The 23,529-nt window shown below is 40.8% G+C and overlaps 2 protein-coding genes across 3 annotated transcripts; both read right to left on the minus strand.

The window, feature by feature from the left end:
• Nucleotides 1-404: 404 nt before the first annotated feature.
• b4galnt3b (beta-1,4-N-acetyl-galactosaminyl transferase 3b) lies at nucleotides 405-16,034 on the minus strand. Of its 2 annotated transcripts, XM_035524935.1 has the most exons (21): nucleotides 15,938-16,034; nucleotides 15,318-15,604; nucleotides 11,688-11,755; nucleotides 10,956-11,039; nucleotides 10,386-10,481; nucleotides 10,204-10,294; nucleotides 10,019-10,119; nucleotides 9,843-9,910; nucleotides 9,154-9,232; nucleotides 8,992-9,058; nucleotides 8,166-8,309; nucleotides 6,760-6,869; nucleotides 6,337-6,437; nucleotides 5,818-5,882; nucleotides 4,593-5,598; nucleotides 4,205-4,467; nucleotides 3,853-4,006; nucleotides 3,659-3,731; nucleotides 3,423-3,576; nucleotides 2,396-2,522; nucleotides 405-2,273 (listed from the first exon to the last, which is right to left on the minus strand). In XM_035524935.1, the coding sequence occupies exons 2-21, from the start codon at nucleotides 15,448-15,450 to the stop codon at nucleotides 2,165-2,167; spliced, it is 3,093 nt and encodes a 1,030-aa protein (XP_035380828.1). In that variant the 5' UTR covers nucleotides 15,451-15,604; nucleotides 15,938-16,034; the 3' UTR covers nucleotides 405-2,164. The 2 variants fall into 2 exon arrangements, with proteins under 2 accessions (XP_035380828.1, XP_026855249.2); XM_026999448.2 differs by lacking the exons at nucleotides 405-2,273; nucleotides 2,396-2,522; nucleotides 15,938-16,034 and having other exon boundaries at nucleotides 3,427-3,602; nucleotides 15,318-15,913.
• A 2,622-nt stretch (nucleotides 16,035-18,656) lies between these two features.
• Nucleotides 18,657-23,476, minus strand: fkbp4 (FKBP prolyl isomerase 4). The gene is made up of 10 exons (XM_026999450.2): nucleotides 23,101-23,476; nucleotides 22,048-22,192; nucleotides 21,774-21,916; nucleotides 21,171-21,291; nucleotides 20,860-21,016; nucleotides 20,606-20,696; nucleotides 20,422-20,505; nucleotides 20,100-20,285; nucleotides 18,977-19,216; nucleotides 18,657-18,833 (listed from the first exon to the last, which is right to left on the minus strand). Exons 1-10 carry the CDS (start codon nucleotides 23,188-23,190, stop codon nucleotides 18,750-18,752), a joined length of 1,341 nt encoding a protein of 446 aa, XP_026855251.1. The 5' UTR covers nucleotides 23,191-23,476; the 3' UTR covers nucleotides 18,657-18,749.
• Nucleotides 23,477-23,529: the final 53 nt, after the last annotated feature.

The following is a 23,529-nucleotide window of genomic DNA, read 5'->3' on the forward strand; positions in this document are numbered from 1 at the left end:
TGAGAGTCCTTGAAAACTCCAGTCTACTTCTAGTTTATTTTAAGTTGTATAATGTTGTATAAGTTGCTGTATGTGTGAGAGAGATAAACACGACACTTATTTGTAAGGGTTTCATGGCGGTATCAGTTTTAACAAGGAAAAGGTGATGACTGGACCTGCCTTTCAGCCGGCTTGACAAGTATATCAGTGCTGAAACTTACATGAGAAAGAACATCCTTGCACAAAGGCGGAGGTAAAACAGCTTCCCCACCTCTGCCCGGTTACTCAAAACCGTTTATTTCCTGCAAGTGTATGTGTGAAAGACCAATGAGTTTTAACAGATTTTAACAGATTCACCAGCTGACTTATTTTTGTACATACTCAAACCTGCATCAAATTAAAACAAAATCACACAAGAATTTACAGAGGTTTCATTTATTATTGTTTTTGCAAATGACATCAGATCTCTAAAAAAATTACTTTTGTACACTTTCTAGGCACTATATTAGAAACAAACCTTGTACTTATATTCACAAGAACCTTATTAAGTACACCTAGCTATTTTATGGAAAAAAAAAATTAAGGAGGTCTGAAAATCAGGGCTTTTGATAATTGTTACTGATTGTTATTCCCCTTTATTTAGGGCTATCGATGACGTTCATTGTTATTGTTTGCTGCCTTGTAGTCATTCGTCTCAATTTCTTTGACTCCTCAATAAAAAAAATAAATTTAAAAAGTACACCTATCTTATAGGTGGATATAGTATACAATCACTGCACACTTCTGGACACTTTGTCAGTCAGTCATCTTTTACCCCTCTGATTCTCTGTCCCTATTTTTAAATGTTTTTATTTTAAAAATGTCCACCCTGTCAAATGTGAGGACAATCTGTGAGTATCCAGTGATTATACAACCTAAGACAGGGTTTGAATTCAAGGGCCAAGAGAACATATCAGGGCTTTACTCTCCTGGTCAGGATCTGCTGACAGAACCTGTCCTATCCAGATATTATTTGGGAAAGTATTGAAAAATGGCTAAACCCACAAACCACCACCCTGAATAAATTCATAATTTACATTCACCATCTCAATTATTTTTTTCAATGCATTTGTTTCTCTTGGTGTGCATTTTCAGCTTCCTTATAGAGAAACAGTCCTCATTAAAAACCAAGCCCTTCTCAAGTGACACAGTGGCTAAATATTGCTCCTGCTGTCTTTCTACACTCTGTGTAGCCCACAGCATTCATTCATTTTAATTTGCCTCTTTAGGCAAATAATTAAAAGCCTTTTTGAGTCAAGATCGCGTACTCCAATTTTCCTGAGTCAAGTTATACAGCAGCTGCACGTTTCATGGTACAGATAAATCCATTTGCAACGTAATGATCAGAGACATAAAACAACCCGTTTTACAACCCATATCTGCAGAGCTGCATAAAAACAGTGTTAATGAGGCAGAAAAACCAAGTGTTGATTGAAGTATATGGGCATATCTGCACAGTGAAGCATGTCTGAAACAGTAGTCGGGCCCTCCTGGAATGTGAAAATCCCCTTGTTGTAATTAAGACACTGTTTAAACCCCATTTCCTCCATACAGTGTTAAATCGACACACACAAAATACCAGTAGAAAACACTTGCATGTGACTTGCATTAAGGTCTGCAGGGATAAAGGCATGTAAGGATCATACACCTCTTTGGTTGGACTTCTAAGCCACTCAACCCCAGAGAGCTTCTGTACAGAACTTCAAACAGAACAAATGTCACTGTGCGAGACCTACAGAGAAGCACTAGTATACTACAATAAATACACTTTCGCATGAAACATATTCTCTTGGCACTAACGACAATGAGTAAGGCTTTAAAAGTTTAAATATTTAAAAATGAAAAGTTTAGATGCACTTAGATTTAAGAGCACTCTGTCCTGAGTCTAACTGCTTACCAGTAGCACCCTCCTGAAAGGTTTAGTTCCTACATGTTTCTTTTGCTTTCAGTTTTTGATTTTTTAGAAGCACAGCACATAACAACCAGCACTGTACGAGTGACGGACGGCATCAGCCAATCAAGCCTCTGGAATGCCCCGTGGTTCACTCTCAGGAGGAGCAGTCAGCCAGTCATAGCACGCAAAGAGAGCAAAGGCTGATTAAAGTGACACTGTGACTGTCGTCTTGCAGATGTGGAGTTGTCATAGTTACTTGCTGCGGATTGTCTTCCGGTTCCACATGCCACGTTTAGAGTGGTAGTGATGGAAAAAGTTCCTTATGTATATCCGCTCCACCTCCAGGCCTGCCTGCAGGATTCTAGAGGCCAAAACAACTCATCACCTACTACATCCAGCACTTGCAGGGCAGGGCAGCCCCTTAAATGCATGATGACTAAACAACCACATGAGTATATGAAAGGTTAGACAATAATGTCCCACCTGTCCAGTAGTTCCCAGTCTTCTCCTCCCCAACGGTCAGTGAACTCTCTAGTGTTCATGCCACCAATAGAATCCAGGTCAGACTTATAAATGCCCAGCAAACCAAAGCCATTGACTTCCCAGTAACCTGCACACACACACACACACACACACACACACACACACACACACACACACACACACACACACACACACACACACACACACACGTGTAAAGGTCTTTCAGGTTTTTGAAATAACTGCACAAATAACTTATGTTCAGTTTGTAAAGGCCTTAAAGAACTGAGAGTATACATCGCAGTCAGAGGAGAGCACATACACATGATATGTGGTCAAGTATAAGAATGCAAGTAGTGTGTGTTACTGAAGAAGTGTTAACACAGAAGACAGAAAAGACTAATGACCACATATGTCAGACCATATCAATGACTATAAATGACTATTCCAGACATTTACAAGATAGCAATTATCATGACAGTTTTGTAGATCGGTTCAGTTGCATTTACACATATGCCAGGCCCTGACCAGAGTGCAACACTTAGTCATTGCAATTTGTTTTGATTTTCATATGCAACATGAAGATACTTGATTCTGACTGGTTAATTGAGACATTTGGTCGGCCAAATTTCTATTTATGAATAAGTTTATCAGACTACAGCTATATGCACAATCAGAGCCAAGTCACTGTTAACTATGTTAACCTTATGAGGTTTGTTTTGTGACACTGACCAGATGACTGTACATTTTTAACTACTTACGTGCAGTCAGTTACAGGTCAAATGTCACAGAAAGCAGTCTGTAAATATGCTACCTTAATGCTTGTTATATTGGTTCAGTAGAGGCAAAGATTTCCTTTATATGCTTAAGCTGGGTCCTCATTTTGATTCATAGATATGTACATTCATTTATGTACTTGAAGTATTTTGCCAAGTTCTGGGAGCATATGCACATATGTACTGGTGATCTGAAAATGTCTTGCTCCAACAGTCAAAGTGGGTGAGGGAGAGGGTGTGAAGTGCATGTGTACCGTCAGGCTCCTGAGGTGTTGCGCCACAGTTCAGCCTCATCACTATGGGAGCGAAGGCCATGTGTCTCTCCACACAGTGTCTCCTCACGGTGTCAATAAAGCCCCGAGGAAAACGGAGATGCAGGTCACACAGAAACAAAATGCTGTGCTCGTCCTCAAAAGAGACAGAACAGGATGGATCTCAACCAGCAGTAAGCTTAACTGCAGTCATGTGTCTCGATGTATGGGAAACTCACTGAGATGAGGTCTATTCCAGCCTGCAGACCTGCTGATCGCTGAAAGTTTCCATGCAATCTGATATACTGAGATCTGTGCAATTTCATTAAAGAGACCCACAGAGAAAAAGATGCGTTTGTGGATTCAATGTGTAAACATACTATATGTCTAAAAACTAGACCAAGCATGATCTTAAATTTGTGTGTGTATGTACTTTGGTAGATGAGATTTTTTCAAGGCTTGCTCTATGTCCATGTCTGTGCTGGAGTAGTCAGCGAGGATTATGTTGAAGTTCTCATCTCCTGTGACTTGGTAGAGCTCCTCCATATCCACAATGAACTGTTGCACCCAGCGAGCTTGGTTCTTAACTACACACACACGCGCACACACACACACACACAAACACACACTTTATAGGTGCAATACTGTACTGTAACCACCCCCCCACCTCCAGCGTACAGTCTCTCAAAACATTTCTCTTCCACAAAGAACAGAGCAGAAAGACACCCAGTGAAGTGAAGCCCTTCTTTATCCCATTGTGTGCTGGTGTGCTTGCATGGTCTGACCTGGCACTATGAAGTGAACAGTAGCTCCAGGGTTCCACTGGAAGCCTCGTGGGCTGCAGAGAAGCATTGAGCCTTTATGGCTAGACTCAGGGGGTGACAGGATCGGTCTCTTCACAAAGGTCTTGTCTAACACGTAGATGTAGTGAGCCAGGCGCAGTCGACGGTGCGCCTTGTACAGCAGGTCCAGCTCCAGCAGATAGCGACTGCCTCGGATTATGTCAGCCCGCTTCTCAACATTTACTATACGCTGGAGAGTGAACTTTCTGCATAGAGAAACACAAAAACACACACAAGATCTTTTCTGTAATTTGGATTAATATAAAGGTACAGAATACATACTTAAATGTGAAGGACACACACAAACACAGGCACTGATCCATACACATACTTTGGGTATTTCTGGTTGAGTTTCTTCATGAAAGCCTCCACCACGGCTATTGCTTCTGTTTCTTCGATGAGCAGATTCCCAGACACGTTACAGTTTAAGTCTATCCAATCAGATCGCAGAGTCTGAAAATCATGGTGGCTGACCTTGAACGTCTGAGCCCAGTTCACCTCTGGGTCGACTGCAACCCAGCCAACGTCCTCGTCAGCATCAGATTCTTCGTAGTGTGCCCACTGGTCGATGGTATCGTCTTCTCCCTTATCTTTGCTTAGTCTCCACTTTCTTTCATCTATGTCTTTATCCATCTCGGTCTCTTGCTCCTTTTTGGGTCCTTCTTCTTCCTTCCAAGCATAGTTATTTTTCTCTATGGGTGGAGGAATGACATGCCTCCTATAACTATGGTCGACTTTGGGCAAATCGTGTCCCCTTAAAAACAGCTTCTCGTTTAATCCATTCTCAAGGCCCAGATGCGTACCTCTGCCCCTGACTGATACTTCCGAATCAGCAGCCCTGAGTTTAGTCGCATCCCGCATGTCCACCGCATTTGGCTTATCTCGGGAATCACTAAGCGCCGGCAGGTTCTTCATCTTATCCTTTTTCCTCAGGTCCCCATGGACTGTGCGGTTTGTAAAGTGACCCAGCTCTGCTGAGACAACCGGTTCCCTTTTCACCCTGTCCAAAGTGCCAGCAGAGTCTGCCGATTTGCCTGCGATGCCCTGCATCTCTCTGAAGTTGCCAGCTGGCAGTTCGGCCGTGGGAGTTAGAGGTTTACTCTCCAGCTCCAGTCCTGTAACTTTCTCCTGCAACTTTCTCCTTCTCCTGCTCCTCGACTTCCCTGTGGTCTGGGAGGAAGAGAGAAGTCTCCTTGGCTCCTGCATCATGTAGTCGTTGTAGTACTCCGCGTAGCCCGGCTGACCTCTGGTGCCCATCGCCTCCTCATCCTCTTCTTGACCCATCCTTTCGTAGTATAGCCACACCTGGTTCTCCTTCCACCCCACCCTGTCGGCACCTACAGGAAGTCAGGAGAGACGTGCACAGCTTTTGAGAAGCTCTATGACAGCCTGTGAAGCTGTTTGCTGTTTGGTGATAAGATGGCCGAGCAGCTTTAGAAGAGCATTGTAATGATGATTATTTTAAGTGGTTAATGGTGACAGCCTGGGCAGACTGGTCTAGGTAGTGTGTGTTTATGGAGTGGTGCGGATTGAGGAGGAATGTGTGATTCCAGTACCTCTGTATCGGAGAGCCACATCATTCTCTGGCAGGTCCAGCGTCATGTATCTCAAGAAGCCATATCTGTGGGCACAAACCACAGATACAATACAGTACAATGTAGCATCTTCAAGCAAAAAACAAGACTAAACCTTGTGAACTTGGCAAAGCACTTCAATGGCATTGAGTCTTAGCTAATATGTTTTCAGGGATTCTTTATTTACATTTCTTACCACACACTGCCCCCTGCTGCACATATGCTGCAACAATCAGCATGGTTATGTGTTTTTATAGGGGTTGTGTGTGTGTGTGTCAGACCATTTGTGGATAAAAAAATAAACAAATTAAAAAAAACACAAACAAATCTTGGTGACATGGTTTCTGGTGGCATAGGCTTGTGTAAGTGTCTTAAACGTTAAGACGCATTAAGATGATTGCTTGGGGTTCTCACACTTCCGCCATGCTGGGCAGGACTGTAAGTGCTTCCAGCTGTTATTGTGCATTCACTTGTCATGTGGGGTGACACATGCCCATTTACCTCTGCAGGTAGAGGCCTCTCATCTGGTAGAAACATGTGTTGTCACTCTCCATGTGAGTGAGGCGAGTATAGTCATTAGGGTAAATGTACGAGAGGCGTACCTGTAGCATGAATGCAAGGTGATGAAACGCACAAACACAGGCACAAAACACTCGGACAAGCACAGCGACGTTTATACGCGTGACTGGATGGGGTGGACATGGAGAGGAGAGGCAGACATATAATGAATACTGAGGGAAGGAGGGACAGTCTATGAACACACTGCATGGCATGTCTGATTAGGTGATACACATCACAATTGACCTTTACTCCTTAATGAAAAAAAAACAGAACTTTATAAGTAAATAGAGCAAGAGCTGATAGACAAATGGAAACCTCTATCCTGAATGGTGTATGCAAGTGGGCGTTTGTGTTTCCACTTACGAACTGCAGGCCCTGATAGCGAAGCAAAGGGAAGTCTTTTATGATGTAACTGGGTTTATAGGCACATTCTGGTAACACACCCAGCAAATATGTACCGTCCAGCAGGGGAACTACACACGCACATGCACACACAAAAAGACAAAAGAGATCCAAAGATATCTCACTCACACTCTTCTATTGAGACACTATTTTACAGTCAAATGTTCCTAATTACATACATGCTACAATGCTGTTGTACGAAACTTTATAGCGCAGAATTTTATGAATACGTGTGTACATAAACAAATGTTGTGCTTATAAACATAATACTTTATATGTAACAGGCTCACTGTTTCTTAAGTGTAGCTCCATACTGAACTTATTTACAGATGCAAAACCAAAAGCTGTGCATAAGCTCCATATTGTACTACATGCACTATGAATTCACTTTGCAGACTTTAGGTGGGCTTGTTTTGGGAAAGAATCCTTTGAATAGTACACAAAGTGGGCTAGCAGTTCCGTTAAAGGTTTATTTATTGTGTAAAATATATTAAAAGGGAACTGACACAAATATACACATCCCTGTGTCCTCTTGTATTGTTTACAATGAATAAACTACTTTTTTTAAGGAAGTTGGAACATCAAACTGTAGATAGCATGGAGCGACACCTGTTGCACAGTGTGTCTATATAGAGCATTTTTTAACATTTATGTTAAAACTGTGTTAAGTAAATGTTATGAACAGATAGAATTTGTATTAGAATACATTATGTGACTGCTATAAAGCCTTATATAGCATCATTATAATGAAATAAACATGTTATTATTACTTCTATAAACCCTTATAGAGGCTTATTAAACATTATAATGCCTTTTTGTTCATAATGTATTCATAAATATCTTATGATGCTTTATGAATGCACTTGTATTGTATTATGGCTACTGCTTTCACAGAAAGTGTTACATTTGTATCTTTGTATAGCTGCTAAAACACACCACTGGTCTAAGACCAAAATTTTAGAAACCTCCATTTTTGTGGGTAACAATAAGTTTCCCTTATTCAAGCCTTCCAAACATTCTGACTAATTTTATATGTGTACCTAAATAGTCTCGGTGGCTTTGTCACACAATCTCTGAACAAACACAGGATTTGTAAAATTTTTTATCCTAGGTTTATTTTATAGTTTACACACCCTCAAATGTGTGCAGACAAAATTGGGTCCACTGGTTTTACACATCTTGGCTACTGAGCACTTTAAGAACTCATATATAATTGTGCATATTTTCTCATGTCAAATGTACCAATCTTTCTGTCATAGATTAATAATAGACAATAGATAATAATAATAGACAGAAGGAAGGAGCAGGCAGTGTGAAGCATACTATATGAAAGTATGATTTTCGTGTGAGTGAGTGAGGGTCCTCACTCTGGTAAAAGGTGTCCCGTGAGTCTTCTTTCAACATTTCTGCACCGTGGGCAGGGTATGGGCCAGTCGCCCCTGGCAGAACAACATGGCTGGCAGCCGTCTGAGGAATGTGACTGACATCATTCATCTTGAGCAAAGACTCATCTGACACACACAAACACACACACAGTTTGCATGTAGTTATTGTCCTTCCATCTTTACTCTTGCCAAATAATTCAAGTCATATAGAAATAAACTGCACTTGATGTAATTTTGTAGTTGAATTCAATTTAAATAATCCCTTTCCCTCTCTGAAAGCGTTTTTTCCTTGGTCTGTTTTAGGACCCTCCTCTTTAAGTTACTTTGAGATCAGGGCACTCAGATACTGCAGCTAAATATACCTCTACACAAACACGCCCACCCATCCTCTCACTTCCAACCCCTTGGTGCCCCACAAATGTGCACATAAACCTACACATGTTTACAGCCTACCCTGTCCCAGAGTTACACTGCATACAGAAACAAGCAATTATCTGCTATGACCCCAACATGAGCCCATACATAAGAAAACAGTTTTAACTAAAGGAACTGTAACACCACACACACACACACAGACAGGCACAGCGACAGACATTCTAACCCATCATTTGAGCTATTTCAGGGTGCCAGCACAACATGGGGCGTTGAGCATGTGCTATTTCAGCTCTCTCCATACTACAGCTAACACTACAGAAAATAAGAGTTTGCAAACACACCCCACCCCACTCTCCACACACACTCACTCACTCTCTCTCTCTCTCTCTCTCTCTCTCTCTCACACACACAGGTGAATGTTAACAAAACTTACTAGTATAAAGAGAGAGGGATTCAGAATCAATTATTTCAAACTTCGTTCCAGCTTTATTGAGTCGCCACTGTTGGAAAATGCAAAACCTTCTAGTTATCCATTTCAGACAACAGTAGCAAAACCGGTTTGGAAAGAAGCAAAAACAAAACCACCAGCACGCACTGTAACCTCCACATGGTCTGTTCCTTCAGCATTCTGCTTGTGGATCAGTTCAAAGTAATACCTCTTCTGCTGCTGCAGTCTGCCCAACACAGCGAGAAACATGCTTCAGTATCACACTCCTCACCAGCCCAATGTATTAATTCAGGACATGAAAATCAGTGGTTATTTGTGAGCATTGTGCATCACCCTTATGCAAATTGCTAGGGAAATGTTCCAGCACATTTACCTTCATTAATAAAAGTTCAGAAGCTGACCTTGTTTTCTCTCTACAGGCTGTTACTTTCTTCCTCAAGTGGTCAAAGGCAACCCTGCAGACTAATAGTGCCTCAGTACATGTACCAAACCAAATCTAAGTGTGTTTGGCTGTGTTTCTGTGATGACTGAAAATGTCGTAAAATGTACTGATTTGTTTTTAGTAGCTGTTTGTGTGCATGTACAGTGGGTTCAGGTCTACCAGCAGCAATTCTTTGATTGTGGCGTCAGTTCCATGTTCCAGTACAACAATTCCTTTCCACACTGTCTCATTACTCCTCTGCTGTGCTTACTACTGAAAGGGTACACATATTACTATTGGAATGTCATTTGATGACAATTCCATTTAATAGTCTGTTCAAACCTGTCTGTCAAAGCGTGTTCTCCACATAAACTGCATTAATGTCTGGCGCTCATGAATATGCAGACATACTCACAGGAGTGGCTGAGATATCTGACTAGAATATTTCATATATTCCCCCGGTGCAGTCCACTCCTTTCCAGACTGAAAATTAAAGAGAAGATGATCTCATTTCAGGTCTCCTGCCTTCACTGAATCTACCTTTGCTGCCCACAACAGTTCCTGCACCATCTGTCAATCATACACACGCACCTTGCCAACGAAGGCACAGATCTGCAGGTTGTCTGGACTTTCATCCATGCTAAGCCAGAGTTCACAGTTATCATTAGATGCCACGGCAAAAAGAAACTCCCCTGAAAGAGACAGAAAATAATGGCACAGTTACCAAACATGGCCAGAGAACACCATGCGCTGGTGGATAAAGGGTCTCAACTGACCGTCAGCGTAAGGGTGGATATAACCGAAGATCCTGAGGCCATAGTTAATCCACATGGGGGACACAGCGAGTTTCTTCAACGTGCTACGAGACTGCAGAAGAAAAAAAAAAAGGATACAGGTTAAAATCCCAAGTCTGAGGTCCTGTAGTAGTGTGCACATGTGCATGCAATCGTGCACTTACATGAGCATACAGGGGATAATGTAGGTTGGCTCTGAGTTTTGCAATGGAGCCACCACACCAGTCCTCGAAGACATGGAGATTTACCTGGCCTTTGTACTGCAACAAAACCAGAAAAGGCCAAAGTACATCAAAGGTTTTTTCATCTATTTGCCTTGACTATTCACCAGATCTCATACTCTTAGGTACTTCCAAGGTTCAAAATGTATCATGTTATCATGTTACAGGTTATGGATAACCTAATTATTTGAGCCAAATTTAAACTGATTACCTAACCACAAAGTAACATTCAGATTATGTTCTACCGTTTATACGATGTTCAGAGTAGAGCGTGTGCCACTCCTATGACAAAGTATAGTGTGTGTTGTTTCTACAACGTACAGGGCACAGCGTGTGTCGTTTCTATGACGAACAGGATATAATGTGTGCAGTTTCTACAATGTACAGGTTATAGTGCGTGCCATTCCTTCCATGATCAGGGTATAGTGTGTGCCGTTTCTCAGATGAACGCTTCAAGTCAGAGTCTTCAGGATGTAGTGTGGGTCTGGTATGACTGGCATGATTGTTTTTTACCTCAGGCTTCCAGGGCTGGGAGATGTATTTGGATGTCCAGGTGTTGTCCTTGCTGTAGTCTTTGGAGCTACTGTCTCTGTGAAGCTTTGACAGACACAGACTGAATTTAAAGTTCTCACATTGGCAGCACGATGGTTATACTGATGAATTTTTGGATATTATTATTGTTTGTTATGCTAATGAATATGGTCTCGACCTTGGGTGCTTTTAAGCAGATCATAAAGTGGCTCTACTTTCATAAATACAAGTCCTCTCACATGCCATCTGGCCATGCTCTGCACTACATAAACATCAGAAGATGGACCTCTTGTGTACATGCTGTCTTTTCATTGACCGAAGAATTAATGTCAACAAACAGATGGTTTTGAATAGTAGTATAATGGGCACTTTTCTATCTTATGCAATGACATTCAATTTAGGATGTGTTCCATCTTCTCTCCCACAGGCCCAGCAGAGAATCTAAAGCCACCACCCATATGATAAAAAGCAGCATGGCCATATTGGTAAGCATTAAACCAGGCCTCCCTACTGTGGCTATTTAAAAAGCTACACCATATGTTCCATTAAACAACTGCTTTCACAGCCAGGTTCTTCATTAAGGAACCAGGTTCTTCATTAAGGAACAGGGCTCCATGGTCAAATCATAGGTATATCTGTATATATAGTTGCCCTTCATAAGCTTGGCACCCCTGATATATAAAGTCCTTATGGATTGTGTGTGTGTGTGTTCACCTCTCCAGTCAAACTGGATTTTATGGCTTGGTTTAAGCAGAGAACCTGGACCTTCTGGTGAGCGTCATCTGAAGACAAGGAGAGAGAAAAGAAGATATTAAGTATTAAAGAGAGTGATCTGTATTATCTAGGTGCTGTCACTAACCAGCCCCATCTATCAACTGATCCATGTTGTGTATGTGTATGTGTGAGTGTGCGATTCAGTGAGAGCAAAAGAGAGATCAGTGACAGTAGTGTTGGATTTCCACTGACGGAATAACCTTTCTCCAGAGGGACTGAATGTGTTTGCATTTCAACAGAAAACTTTAAAAGGAGGCAGTGCATCTCCAGAAATTACATACTTGCTCAGAGAACCTCTGACAGGTCAAATCCAACCTTTACATATATAGCACTAAAACCACACTCAACCCAAGCATCTCATCACTGGCTTTGAAAATGACACACACACACACACACACACACACACACACACACACACACACACACAAACACAAACACACACAAACACACAAACACAACAAAGATGGCTTGGAGTTATTGCACGCTATTGCACCCTCACTGGAGTATGGATCCATCCATGTTCATTTTTAGGCCTGGGAGAAAAAAAAAGGCAAATTTTCTAAGAAAGATTTTCTTGTCAAACAGAATTACCCTCTATTCTTTTTGATCATTATCAACCTGGAAAACCCTGTGTGTTGTGACACGACTCTGGAGGGTAAACAAAAAATAAAACCATCACTGCTTGACACACCCATGAGAACAACTGCTGGGTGAATCTGTGGGCATGTGTGCGTGTGAGAGAGAGAGAGAGAGAGAGAGAGAGAGAGAGAGAGAGAGAGAGAGAGAGAGAGAGAGAGAGAGAATGTGCACTGTGTGCTGAGGTTGGTGGAGGGAGAAACAATGAGGGTCATTCAAAATTCTAGAGCCATCAGCACAAGGCAGCCATACACAACATGTGCACACACAAGACACACAGAATTCTCTTCATACACTGCTCCCTATTCCCATTCATTTATGTAGTGTCAGAAGACGCAGAGCATGTGTGCTGGTGTGTGCATGCAGAGGCCTGATTCAGAATAACGTAAAACTAAGATAACCCAATTCCTTTACCATTTTTCCCAGTATTTTCCAGAAAGAAGAGAAAAGAGTTGGGTCTTTCTATTTTTGCACTATTGTAATAATGCAGTAATAGTAATAAGTGACAGTAATAGTGCACTACAGTAAGGCATTACAGCAAGGACTCCTAACCCTAAGCTTTAGCTTGGCTGAGGAGTTCACTAAAATACAGGAGTTCTCAAACACATAGCCAGGAGGGTAGGAGTTTGTGTCATCACATGTGTTTGCACATTTGCCAATGTCTGAAATTGCCTTGAGTAACATAAAAATTTTATATAGGCCATAATATATCTGTGTGTGTTTGTGTGTGTGTGAGTCGGGGTGGGGGGGCATGTTTGTAATAACATCTGTACATTATATTAAGGAGTGGCTAACTTCTCTGCCTTACTCATCCTGACACCCATCACATTCTTGTTCCCCTCTTCTCTGCCCCTGTGGAATGCGTTAATGACAGGGAGCGCATGTCTAAGACAGACAGACTGACAGACAGGCAAAGTTTAACTGAAATTAGTCAAGCACAGCATTCATGAACCTAATCAGAGTCCTTATGTAGTCACGTCCTCTTAGATTCCCACTGAGAGGGAATCTTGACTTGTAGGATATTAGGTCAACCAAGAAAATGAAAGCTCCAGGCCCTAAGGCCAGCACTGGATTCTGAAGCACAACTGTAATATTAAACACAACATGCTTTCATGCAGTCTCAACAACATCTTTCGGAATACTGATATTTGTAGTTAAACATTATCAAAATCACCTATAGCCAAAACCACAGCTGGGTGTAACAAACACAAAGCAGGAATCTTAGTGAAGTAGAAGACAGATATAAAATCCAGATGTCTTCCTTTTCCCTTTACACCTGGACCTAGATTTGTTTCTTTAAGAAACTCAGTAGAAGCCACGGACCTGCACAGGACTGTTCATCATCATAGCACATCTATTCTTTTTGCAGAACAAACCAATTTCCCACCATAAATTGTTCAAAACAAGCAGCAAAGCCTTTCTATAGGCAAAAGGCATTAAATTATTTTCTCTTACATTTGGTCCATCTAAAATAATACTCATATTCTTTCAAACCCTGATTTTTTATCCTAACCTAAACAAGCAAGAAGGACTTGCAAGTCAGAGTTCCTAGGTCAAAGGCTAGAAACATGCTGACAAGTTATAGCATGTGCCATTTTTCACTTCACACCTTTCAATGCTGGATTTTCTGACCTATCATTTAGTTCCATTAGGACACAATTTTTCACTGAGGCAAAAGATATTTTATAATAAAGCTATGTGAAATGCTGTACTGGTTTGTTCAGTCTAACAGTATTTCTTGGAAACAAAACAGGAATGTTTTATGATGTACAACATTGACAGTGAACAATAAAAAACTATTAACTTAAATGATGAACCTTTCTTAAAGCTGAATGGAAATATTTTGGAAACATTTTTGTATAGGTCAAAGCTTTTTTAAATGCAGTTTTCATACAGAGTAAAAATGCTCATGATGGGTTCACAAATCAACTAAAAATTAAAGATCATTATTTGGGCATTCATTCAAATACTTGTTTGAAAATATGAGGAAAAACAAATTTTGATCTATAGAGCCATAGTTCCAGTGCATGTAGCAATACGACCTAGTGCATTCAACAAAGATATTATTCCCCAACAGATCTGCCCGTGATTCAATAAAGTGGTCAAACTGACATGAGTCGCTAAAATGTGTGACTTAATTTAATTATGGAGGCAAAATTCCCCCCACCATCATCATCATCATCTTGCAAAGTGATATCGAAATGGCTAGTATGACCAGATCCACACCTAACCAACACCTGATATGGGTTACACTTCATTTAAACTCGCTCTTGATTTGGTGATACACATGCACTCTGACGTGCTATGCAGGAAAATGACAATTTAGCCCTAACCCTAACCCTGGAAGTATGTTGGGATGGTCTCAAAAGGGACAAAAGAAAAACAATGAAACACAAACCAGTGAACACTAGAAAATCAGCAGGATAAAGCACACGGCAATATAATGCATATAAAAAATTGAGATGGCTAATAGAACAGGTGACATGACATCAGGCACAGCTTTGGCACTAAATTCATACTCTTATAGGCCTACGTGAAAAAGGAAAGAAAGATATATGATCTCTGCAGCTCAGTTAACATGGGAGGTAAGAGTCATGCCGATCAAGTAATTCTCCACATGCAAAGCTACGTTAATCATGCTAGCTAGCTACTAACCACCAAACAGTAAGAAGTAAACAATCCGTGGGCAAAACTCGGGAAGACACTTAAAAGCTTCTTCCTCATGCAATCATGCAATCCAAGTAACTAGACCTTGTATTTGTATTTGAAAAAAACAAACACCCAAACAAACAAGTAAACACCAGATGTTGATTTTGTGAGTAGTTTAAATGAAATAACGTGAGGTAAATTATAACAGAAAATGTGAGTCTGCTGATTGTTGATTAAAACGCAAGCCGGAATGCCAGCGGCAAAGGCGACGCTTAAGTGACTTACCGGAGCTGCTCCGCACCCTTGGAGCAGCAAATTCCAAATATGCTGAAAAGGTCACAATTATCAGCAGGGTTCCGATGAAAAGCCATTTCCAATTTCGCCTGATTTTCCTGAATGGAAAAAATGGCAGCATCATCCTGAGCTGCTTGGCGCTCCGCGAACTTGCTGCGCTCCGACGTGGTTAGAGTAACTGCAGCCCGGTGGCAGGATCGTGTACAGGCGAACTGGCATTCATGAACGCGGATCCAAACATATCGGTCTCTCGCACAGCTCATTGGCATCACTGAAACCTAAACAAATTCGAAGTTTATAGACAGTCCAGCTCGGCTGTAGCCCGGTCGTGACCATGGGTGCGTCTAGCAGTTGGTGAAGCTCGAGCTTTGATTTACAGGTTGACGCCTTCCAGACCACCGTCACGGCTCACGCGCAGGTAGATTAAAGGAGTGTTGGTACTCGACCCGCCATTACTCCCGCGGAAAACAAATATGTAGTCTATAGACTAACACTTAAAATAACGCGTGTGGTCTGAGACGTATGCCGCTATAGGCAGGACCAACCGGTTAGACAAGTCAGAGATGTTTTACATGCTTATGCTTGTCCCAGAAAAGAAAATACATGCTTACCGAGGTGCGTACACAGCGGAGAGAGACGATATAATTTACCGGCATAGGCAAAGAGAAAAACTAATCAGAAATTTCCGAGTCCGTAACAAGGGCCTGGTGTGACAACACCCCCGTGTGTATTTAAGTGTAATTTTATCCAGAGGCAGACTGCAGTTGCTTGGGGACCGGTTGCTCTGTTACGATGTTACCGGGGAGATTACTTTGCAACAGGTGTGCGGAAACCACATCCAATTCGGATGAGTTTTAAGATGATCGCAGGCAAAAATTGTAAAGTAAAACCAGCTACTCTGATGTGTCTGATTATATCTAGCGTTTCTGCGGTCCTATCACCGATGAATTCGTTTATAACACAATTTTGTTAAATAAAGTAGGCCTAACACTCAGTTCTGTTATACATAAAGTAAAATGTCAGCCTTCATGGTTTGTTTGTTTCAGTGGATTAATAAAAAGTGCTAAAATTTTCGGCTGTTGAATGGCCTGTTGTATAATAGTAAACATGGTACAGGCTATTTTGTCTCCCTCTTATGGAGTTAGAATAAACTAAACTAAATGACTGAGGTCCTGCCTTCCGCACTATTTGAGAGCAAAATCCAGTTTTGTGACGCAAATTACTCACAAAGTGTTTGCACACTTGGAAGGAGCCCTTTAAAACTTTTATTCAGATAAAACAAGCAAAACAATTGTTTGATTATTTACATGCAGGTTCATTGCAGGTGTACTAGATGCACTGAATGGATACAAACAAACAAGCATAAACAAACAGGTCAGATGATACACAAAATAAAATGGAGGTGTCATGAATGCCACTCAAATTACCCAACAGGCATTGAACCAACCAGCATTTCATGTCCACTATAATACAAGATAGTAAAGAATATAAAAGGCCATTCGTTTAAATACATTGTTGATAAATGTTTTACTATCCATGCGAACCAATGAAAAGATTGCCCCACATACTGACCCTGGCCCTTATAAAACATTTGAAGAAACTTGTCAAACTTACAATGAGTAAAACACATGTGAAGGTATTATCTTTGCTGTCACTGTAAATACTGCATGGACCCCCTACTTTATGGCAAAACCCCCTCACAGATATGGTAACATCTTCCTGCCAATGAAGCAGTTTTGCAGCATTGCTCTTGCACATGCTTCAAAACTCTGACCAGAAGTCATTTTGTGCCCAGTGGCATGCTGATTGATGCTGATACTTAAGCATGTAAGTTAGTTTTTAAAGGGTCTTTTCCCAATAAGAACTCAAACACCACTTCTTTTTCTTAAGGTTCACCAGCAGGGATCTCAAGTCTGTGACCTTTGTCCTCCTCCCTTTACCACAGAAGTCCTGAAGATTTCCACACTAAACAAAACTAGACAAAAATGACTATGATAGTCACTCTTTTCAGTGAGAACTATGCAGATACAATACAATTAGGATGACTTGTACAGCAAAAAATAAGTACTAGGCAGAACATTTGCATCTTTCTACTGTTCACACCTTTGTAATTGTTTAATTGAGGCATATTAATATGTAGGATGCCTTGTTTTCATGGATTAAATGGTGTCATCTCAGTTCACATTAATGCACAGCTCACTTTATTTATAAAAAGGACCTACAGAAACAAGTTGAAAACAGAAAAAGGTATATTCTAAAAGGTATATTCTAACTCTTAGTATTGATCTTAGGTGAACTATTTTAGCAACAATTCACAAAAAAGGCTGCACTTTCTAAAGTATGAAGATGCAAGAGACTCAAATTATGAGGACTACCAGATTTTAGTTTTACTTCACCGTTTTATTTAACCTCAGAGGAACATTAGTGAACACGAACAGAACCATTAACATGTTTAGCACTCTCCCTGTCATGCAATTCCCACAATCTGGTGCAAGCAGGCACTTCTGTACCACATAGGATGGCTGAGAGACATGTCTATAGTCATTTCCAGTTTGGTTCATGCACCCACATGTTTTTTTTTTTTTTTTTTTTTAAGAAATAGGAAAAGAGCTGAGTCCAAGATCTTGATCCACAAAGGCTCTTAACACCAACACGCCTGATTCAAACACAAAGTAGGCTGGAACAAAAATTGAAGTGGACTAGATCATCCCCCTCCCGCATTGCCCAAAAGTCCCACAATGGTAACTTTCTACACTCAAGAACAATAACTCAGCAGTTCTCCTTGGTAAATAGCTCCATAAATGAGCTTCCAGTTGTGAGAAAAAATTTTTTTTTATACAGTTCAGCAAGTCTGTGGACAGTGAATAGTGAGAGAAAAACAAAACAAAAAACAATACAGTCTGTTGCCCTGATAATCATTTCCATCTTAAGTTTACCAGCAAAACAAAATGGTCTAAACAGTACAGCAGTGCTACATAGATATGCTCTGATATATAGTTTAGTATCAGTATTGGTGCTGGGACCATGTCAGAAGCTGTAGTATTGGCCAAGAAGGGCAGCAATCAGCATTACCTTCAATCTTAAACTTTTCTCACACCACACAGAGTAGCAGCAAAGTACACAGGTGGGCGAACTAGCTGCCTCACTTGAACATGCGCACGCACACACACACGCACACGCACACGCAAATTTGAATGCAGACAGTGCTAGAAATACTTAGAAAAAAGGACAAAAACTACACTGCAGTTAGGCATTTTGGTTCACACAAACTCACATTTCAGAAAAGCAAATCAGGTAAAAAAACCCAAACATAAAACAAAACAAACATAAAACCCCACAAACAAAAGTCTTAAAAAAATAAAATAAACCAAACAAACAAAAAACAAAATCTACACACCCAAACACAGCATCATTAGCACAGTTTTATGCTGCCGTCTGCTCCTGAGCCCCGTTTTCCTCTATCTCCATCCCACTGTCACTCTCTTTCTTTGCCTGCTCTGCTTCCTTCTGCATGGGAAAGAGAGAGGGGGGGGGGGGGGGGGGGGGGGGGCATGCATGGTGTTTAGACCAAGGCAATTACAGAGGGCTTTAGGTACTCAACTTGAAAACATCTAAAAACCTCATACATAAATGCACACTGAGACACTTACTTTTGCATCTCTCTCTGCAAACTTCTGGAACATGTTGGCATACAGACGCTTGTCCTTTTCATGCTGTTCCTTGAGGTGTTTCTGGCACAGCACCACCTGGCTCTTTGCTGCCTTATTGGCTGGATACAGCTGCAGCACCCGTTGGAAGTCTTCTCTTGCCCTATCAAATTCCTTCATCACAAACAGTGCCTCCCCTCGCCTGAACAATGCCTTTTCATTACTTGTATCCAATTCCAGCGCCTATGAGGAGACAGCATAGGTCCAGTAAAGCAACAGTTGAAATTATGTTCTAGATACATAAAGAGAAAGAAAATATGAGCGTAATACAAGAGTTCAGAGAATAAAGTCACAATATTTTGAGGATGTGAGTTTTAAAAGAGTAAAAACAATGTTTTCAAAAATGTAGCCCTATTGTTTAAGGGACAAAAAGGCAGGTAAAGCATAGAACAGCACTGGTTTTCAGGAGATTAAGTGATCTATTTTCAATCTACAAAAAGGAATTCTACATGGGTTTTATGTGAAATTAATATATGATGTTGATGTGCCAACAACAAGGGGACATCTATGTTATTGAAATGAATACTGATATATAATCTTAAACATTCCAATTGTATTATAAAAGGCATGTGAATACCTTAAAGTCCATCTATTAGGGTGTAGGGTGCATTTGTCACAGCATCAACAATTTAGCTAGTGCAGAGTATTTTAACGAGGACATTCTGTCCTGGAAAACATCAGGATATGCAGAGAAAATGGGATGGCATTGCGGAGCTTTCTAACTGCAGATAAGCTTAAATAAACACAACAAATTGTTGGTCTGATTAATTAAACAATTAATGCACTTGCAGCCCTGGCACTCATTACCATTGTCTCCTCACATATTCCATACACATGCCCCCTAAAGGTGCCGTTTCATTCACGCACTGCTTGTTAAGTTTTGGTTTTTGTCTGAAACTATATTATTTTAATCTGAAACTATAAATTTTTCCTTATTATAATGAATTTATGGCCAAAATATGACTTAATTTTGAAAATACTATGGCTTTATTCTTGAAGCAACAATTTTTGCTTTTTTTCTATGAAACATGAATCTGTCAGAAAAGAATCATTAATGGTTTTAGACCTTGTCACAGTTCTCAAAGGCAGGGCTGGGTTCATGTAGTTTTAGGTAGCACATAGCTAGGTTGAGATGAGCTGCCAATCTCAGGGCCTTGGCCTTCTCTTCCTCCTCCCCCTGCAGACCAGATTCGTGCTCCAGCCATGACACGATACGCTTATACTGCACCGCTGCCTGCTTGTATTTGCCATCCTACACACACACACACACACACACACACGGTTTACCCAAGAATCAGAAGAATCAAAAACGAGCTTTGTAATCTGTGAATCACCTGCTAAATTTGTTACACCTTACTAAGCATGTACCTCTGCATGCAGTTACTTACTTTGAAGTACTGAGTTCCTTTCTCTTTTACAATAGCACTCTGCTCCAGCTTCTCACCTGTGTTCATCTCCCAAGACTCTTTAGCCTATGTGGCAGTAAAAAATAAACACCACATAAAAAGTGTACATACATTTAACAGAAGAAGCGCTGCATTTGAAAGTATGGGAATGTTCAAACAGACTCACTTTCTCAAAGGCAGTTAGCTTAATTTTGTATTGTAATGTTGCACCAGGTGGAATGTTGAATTTATCATAGCCAGCATTTCCAAACCCATATCTAAAATTTCAAACAGAAACAGGTAAGTAAAATCCTGCAAAGACTTCAGTACACATAAAGAGAGGTTACTTATTATTAAAAGTCCTCTGCTAGGACTGGTGCAAATTTGTAACTTCCATGATTTGGCAAATGACTAAACCAAAAGCGTGCATTCGGTAATTACTTTGGTTTCAGAGTAAACAGAGACTCCTCTCCCTGTTCCATAGCCTGCAGTGCTTTTTCCACACCAGGTGGCAGATCAAGACTCTCTCCATCTCCGATCTCAAATTTTAGATCTCGGTCATCAAACACATTGCCTTCATGCGTTCCTTCCACATGCACTGGGAGGCCGAGAGCAAAAGTGAGGGTGACAGGAAGAGTGTCCCTGTTAGCAAAATGCATCTGCACCTCAGAAGACAATGAGAAACTACCTGCTTTAACATGTCTACCAAAATACCAGAGATTCTTGGGGGTTTTGTGTATGTGTGTGTTTACCTTCTACAGAAGCTCCCTCATTGGGTTTAGAATAACCCTCTCCTTTTGTGAGGGTTCTACGGATAATGCCACCATCTTCATCATCAGTGATGTCTTCCCCATGAAACTCAAACAACTCAACCTGTCACACAGACAACGCACATGCTTGACAAAGGGTGTTTTTAATTGTCAACAATTATGACAAATACACACAATGGCAACCTTAAAACAATTTTAATTCCTACGTGCTCTACATGAAATTATGATTATTTAAAAACATTTTAGTGTGTTAATGACATCGACTAAATTACTGAAGTGAAACCAAACAAAAACATTAATTGGTGGTATTATAGGGCGACTGATAAAATATACAGAAAACACTTAAACACTAAAAACTGAAATCATTTGATCAAACTCCATTAAAATGGGACAAATAATCTGAAGCCTCATCACCCCTTCCACCATGTTTCACAGGTTAGCATACACAAATTGCATATTTTGCCCATGTTGTTATGCTTTCATTTGAACTCTGAAACAGTATGATTCTCATTGCAATTTATATCACATCACTAAACCGGTTTCTGCCTGACTGGTTCAATCTGATTAAACTCTACCCAACTGTACCTGAAACACAAGGGTTGCATTGGGTGGAATTTTGGGTGGGCTGCCAGCAACTCCATAGGCATACTCAGGTTTGCAAATAAGCTGACAGATTTCTCCAATGTGCATTGTTGCTACACCAATATCCCATGCTTTAATCACCTGACCTGTAGAGCAATTTAAAACAATGGAACTGAACATTTGATGCACAAGTACATATTAATTTTCTTTTTATCAAAGATCATCCAAAACCATTTGGAGCATGGACAAGTAGGTGTATTCCATGTGTCAAACTCACCTTTTCCCAACTCAAACGAGAACCTTTCTCCACGGTCACGACTGGAGTCAAACTGAGTGCCATCCAAAAGTGTACCAACATAGTGCACAAATACCTTATCACCTGTCATAGGCAGTTCTGTACCTGTGCCCTCTTTTTTCACTAACTAGGGAGAGGGAGAGAGAGAATACAAATAGTTTCATCACACCTGTGACTCGTCAGAGCTGTCATTCAAGAAGGGAAACAAAAAGACTACATAAAAACGTGGAAATCCTAATTCCTAAAATGTGTAAATCCTCGGAAATGTAAATTGTAGAGAGGAAATATCCGAATAAATCACTGCAATGCACTTAGGATAGCTTGGTTAATAGCTACAGGACGCGTGGAAACTTCAGCGATCCAGTAATTTCTAGAAGCTTGAAACTACCTAGATAATAGCTAGCTTGCTAACCCTAGCTTTCTGTGAACAAATCTATCTATATTGCAGAAGCTAACTAGTTTTTTTGTTCAACACAACAGTTTCGGTGTGGCGAAAGAGTTGTGCTTGTTTCACTGTAAAACACGGCATTTTACATTTACTTGCTTAAACTGCACCTACCTACATCTTTGCTAGCTAGCCAACAAGTCACGTTAGCTAACTAAGGCTACATGACTATTTACTCTATTTGATATTCATTGCTCATAGACCTTCCAAGACTGAGCTTTAACTCGTTAACACAAATAGGTTAGGATCGCTATTCTGATAACGCTAGACAACAACCCTCTTTACACCAATGTTAGCATAGCTAAACAGATCGCTTGCTGGTCATATTGGAAGGCTAGCGCGCTAGTCAGATTAAAAGAACTAGCTAGTCATCTTGCTATCTTCCAGACCTACCCAGCTAGTCTAGATAGCCAACGATAAACGTGACATCTTGCAAGATAGCGTCACCCAGGCGACCCTTGCATTTTCTCAACATCTCACTTTAAACTAGAGACAGCACGTTTGTTAATGCTAGGCATCCTTCCACTGTGTAGAAGTGAACATGACCGTGCTGGGCTTGTTGAGTTCAAGCAGCAAAAATCTACCGTTACCTTCATAACTCCTCCATCTTTCTTAGGAGTTATATCCTCTCCTTCGATTTGGATACTGTTTCCATCGTTTGTCACGTCTTCTGCAGTCATGTTTGCCAAAAGTCAGGTTATCGTAGCTAATTCCGCAGTAAACCTATGAAACGGACTTGCTATGAGCATAAACTGCTGCAGAGTAAAGTGCGGTCTATCTGGCTAGCGTCTCTCAGAATAAGTTGCTCGCTTAATGGTTAGCTAAGAGCGGTTTAAACGCGTTCTCCAAGTACAGGAGTATTAAAACAAATACAGAAATAAGCTGTCCGTGTCTGGCGTGCAAGCACCCTTTCTAGCAGATTCGGGAGGAAGGGCACCGAACTTTCTAGAGCGGCTCCAAAGGTGTGCTTGCACTGCATGGCAAAGCGCAATGATATAGGGATCATCGATAAATAGAGT

Source organism: Electrophorus electricus, chromosome 4, assembly GCF_013358815.1.
Source record: "Electrophorus electricus isolate fEleEle1 chromosome 4, fEleEle1.pri, whole genome shotgun sequence".
Taxonomy (NCBI): Eukaryota; Metazoa; Chordata; class Actinopteri; order Gymnotiformes; family Gymnotidae; genus Electrophorus; species Electrophorus electricus.

Bases quoted from the DNA above. Each gene is read 5' to 3' on its own strand.
- b4galnt3b (XM_035524935.1), bottom strand. From the start codon at position 15,450: ATGATGCTGCCATTTTTTCCATTCAGGAAAATCAGGCGAAATTGGAAA. The intron at 4,468-4,592 runs GTATGTGTATGG...TTCTCTATGCAG, and splicing joins CTCAACCAGAAATACCCAAA to AAAGTTCACTCTCCAGCGTA. The intron at 2,274-2,395 runs GTGGGACATTAT...TTTGGCCTCTAG, and splicing joins GACTGGGAACTACTGGACAG to AATCCTGCAGGCAGGCCTGG.
- fkbp4 (XM_026999450.2), bottom strand. From the start codon at position 23,190: ATGACTGCAGAAGACGTGACAAACGATGGAAACAGTATCCAAATCGAA. The intron at 21,917-22,047 runs GTGAGTTTGACA...ATTGCTCTACAG, and splicing joins CTCGTTTGAGTTGGGAAAAG to GTCAGGTGATTAAAGCATGG. The intron at 20,286-20,421 runs GTAAGTAACTGC...GTGTGTGTGTAG, and splicing joins AAGGAACTCAGTACTTCAAA to GATGGCAAATACAAGCAGGC.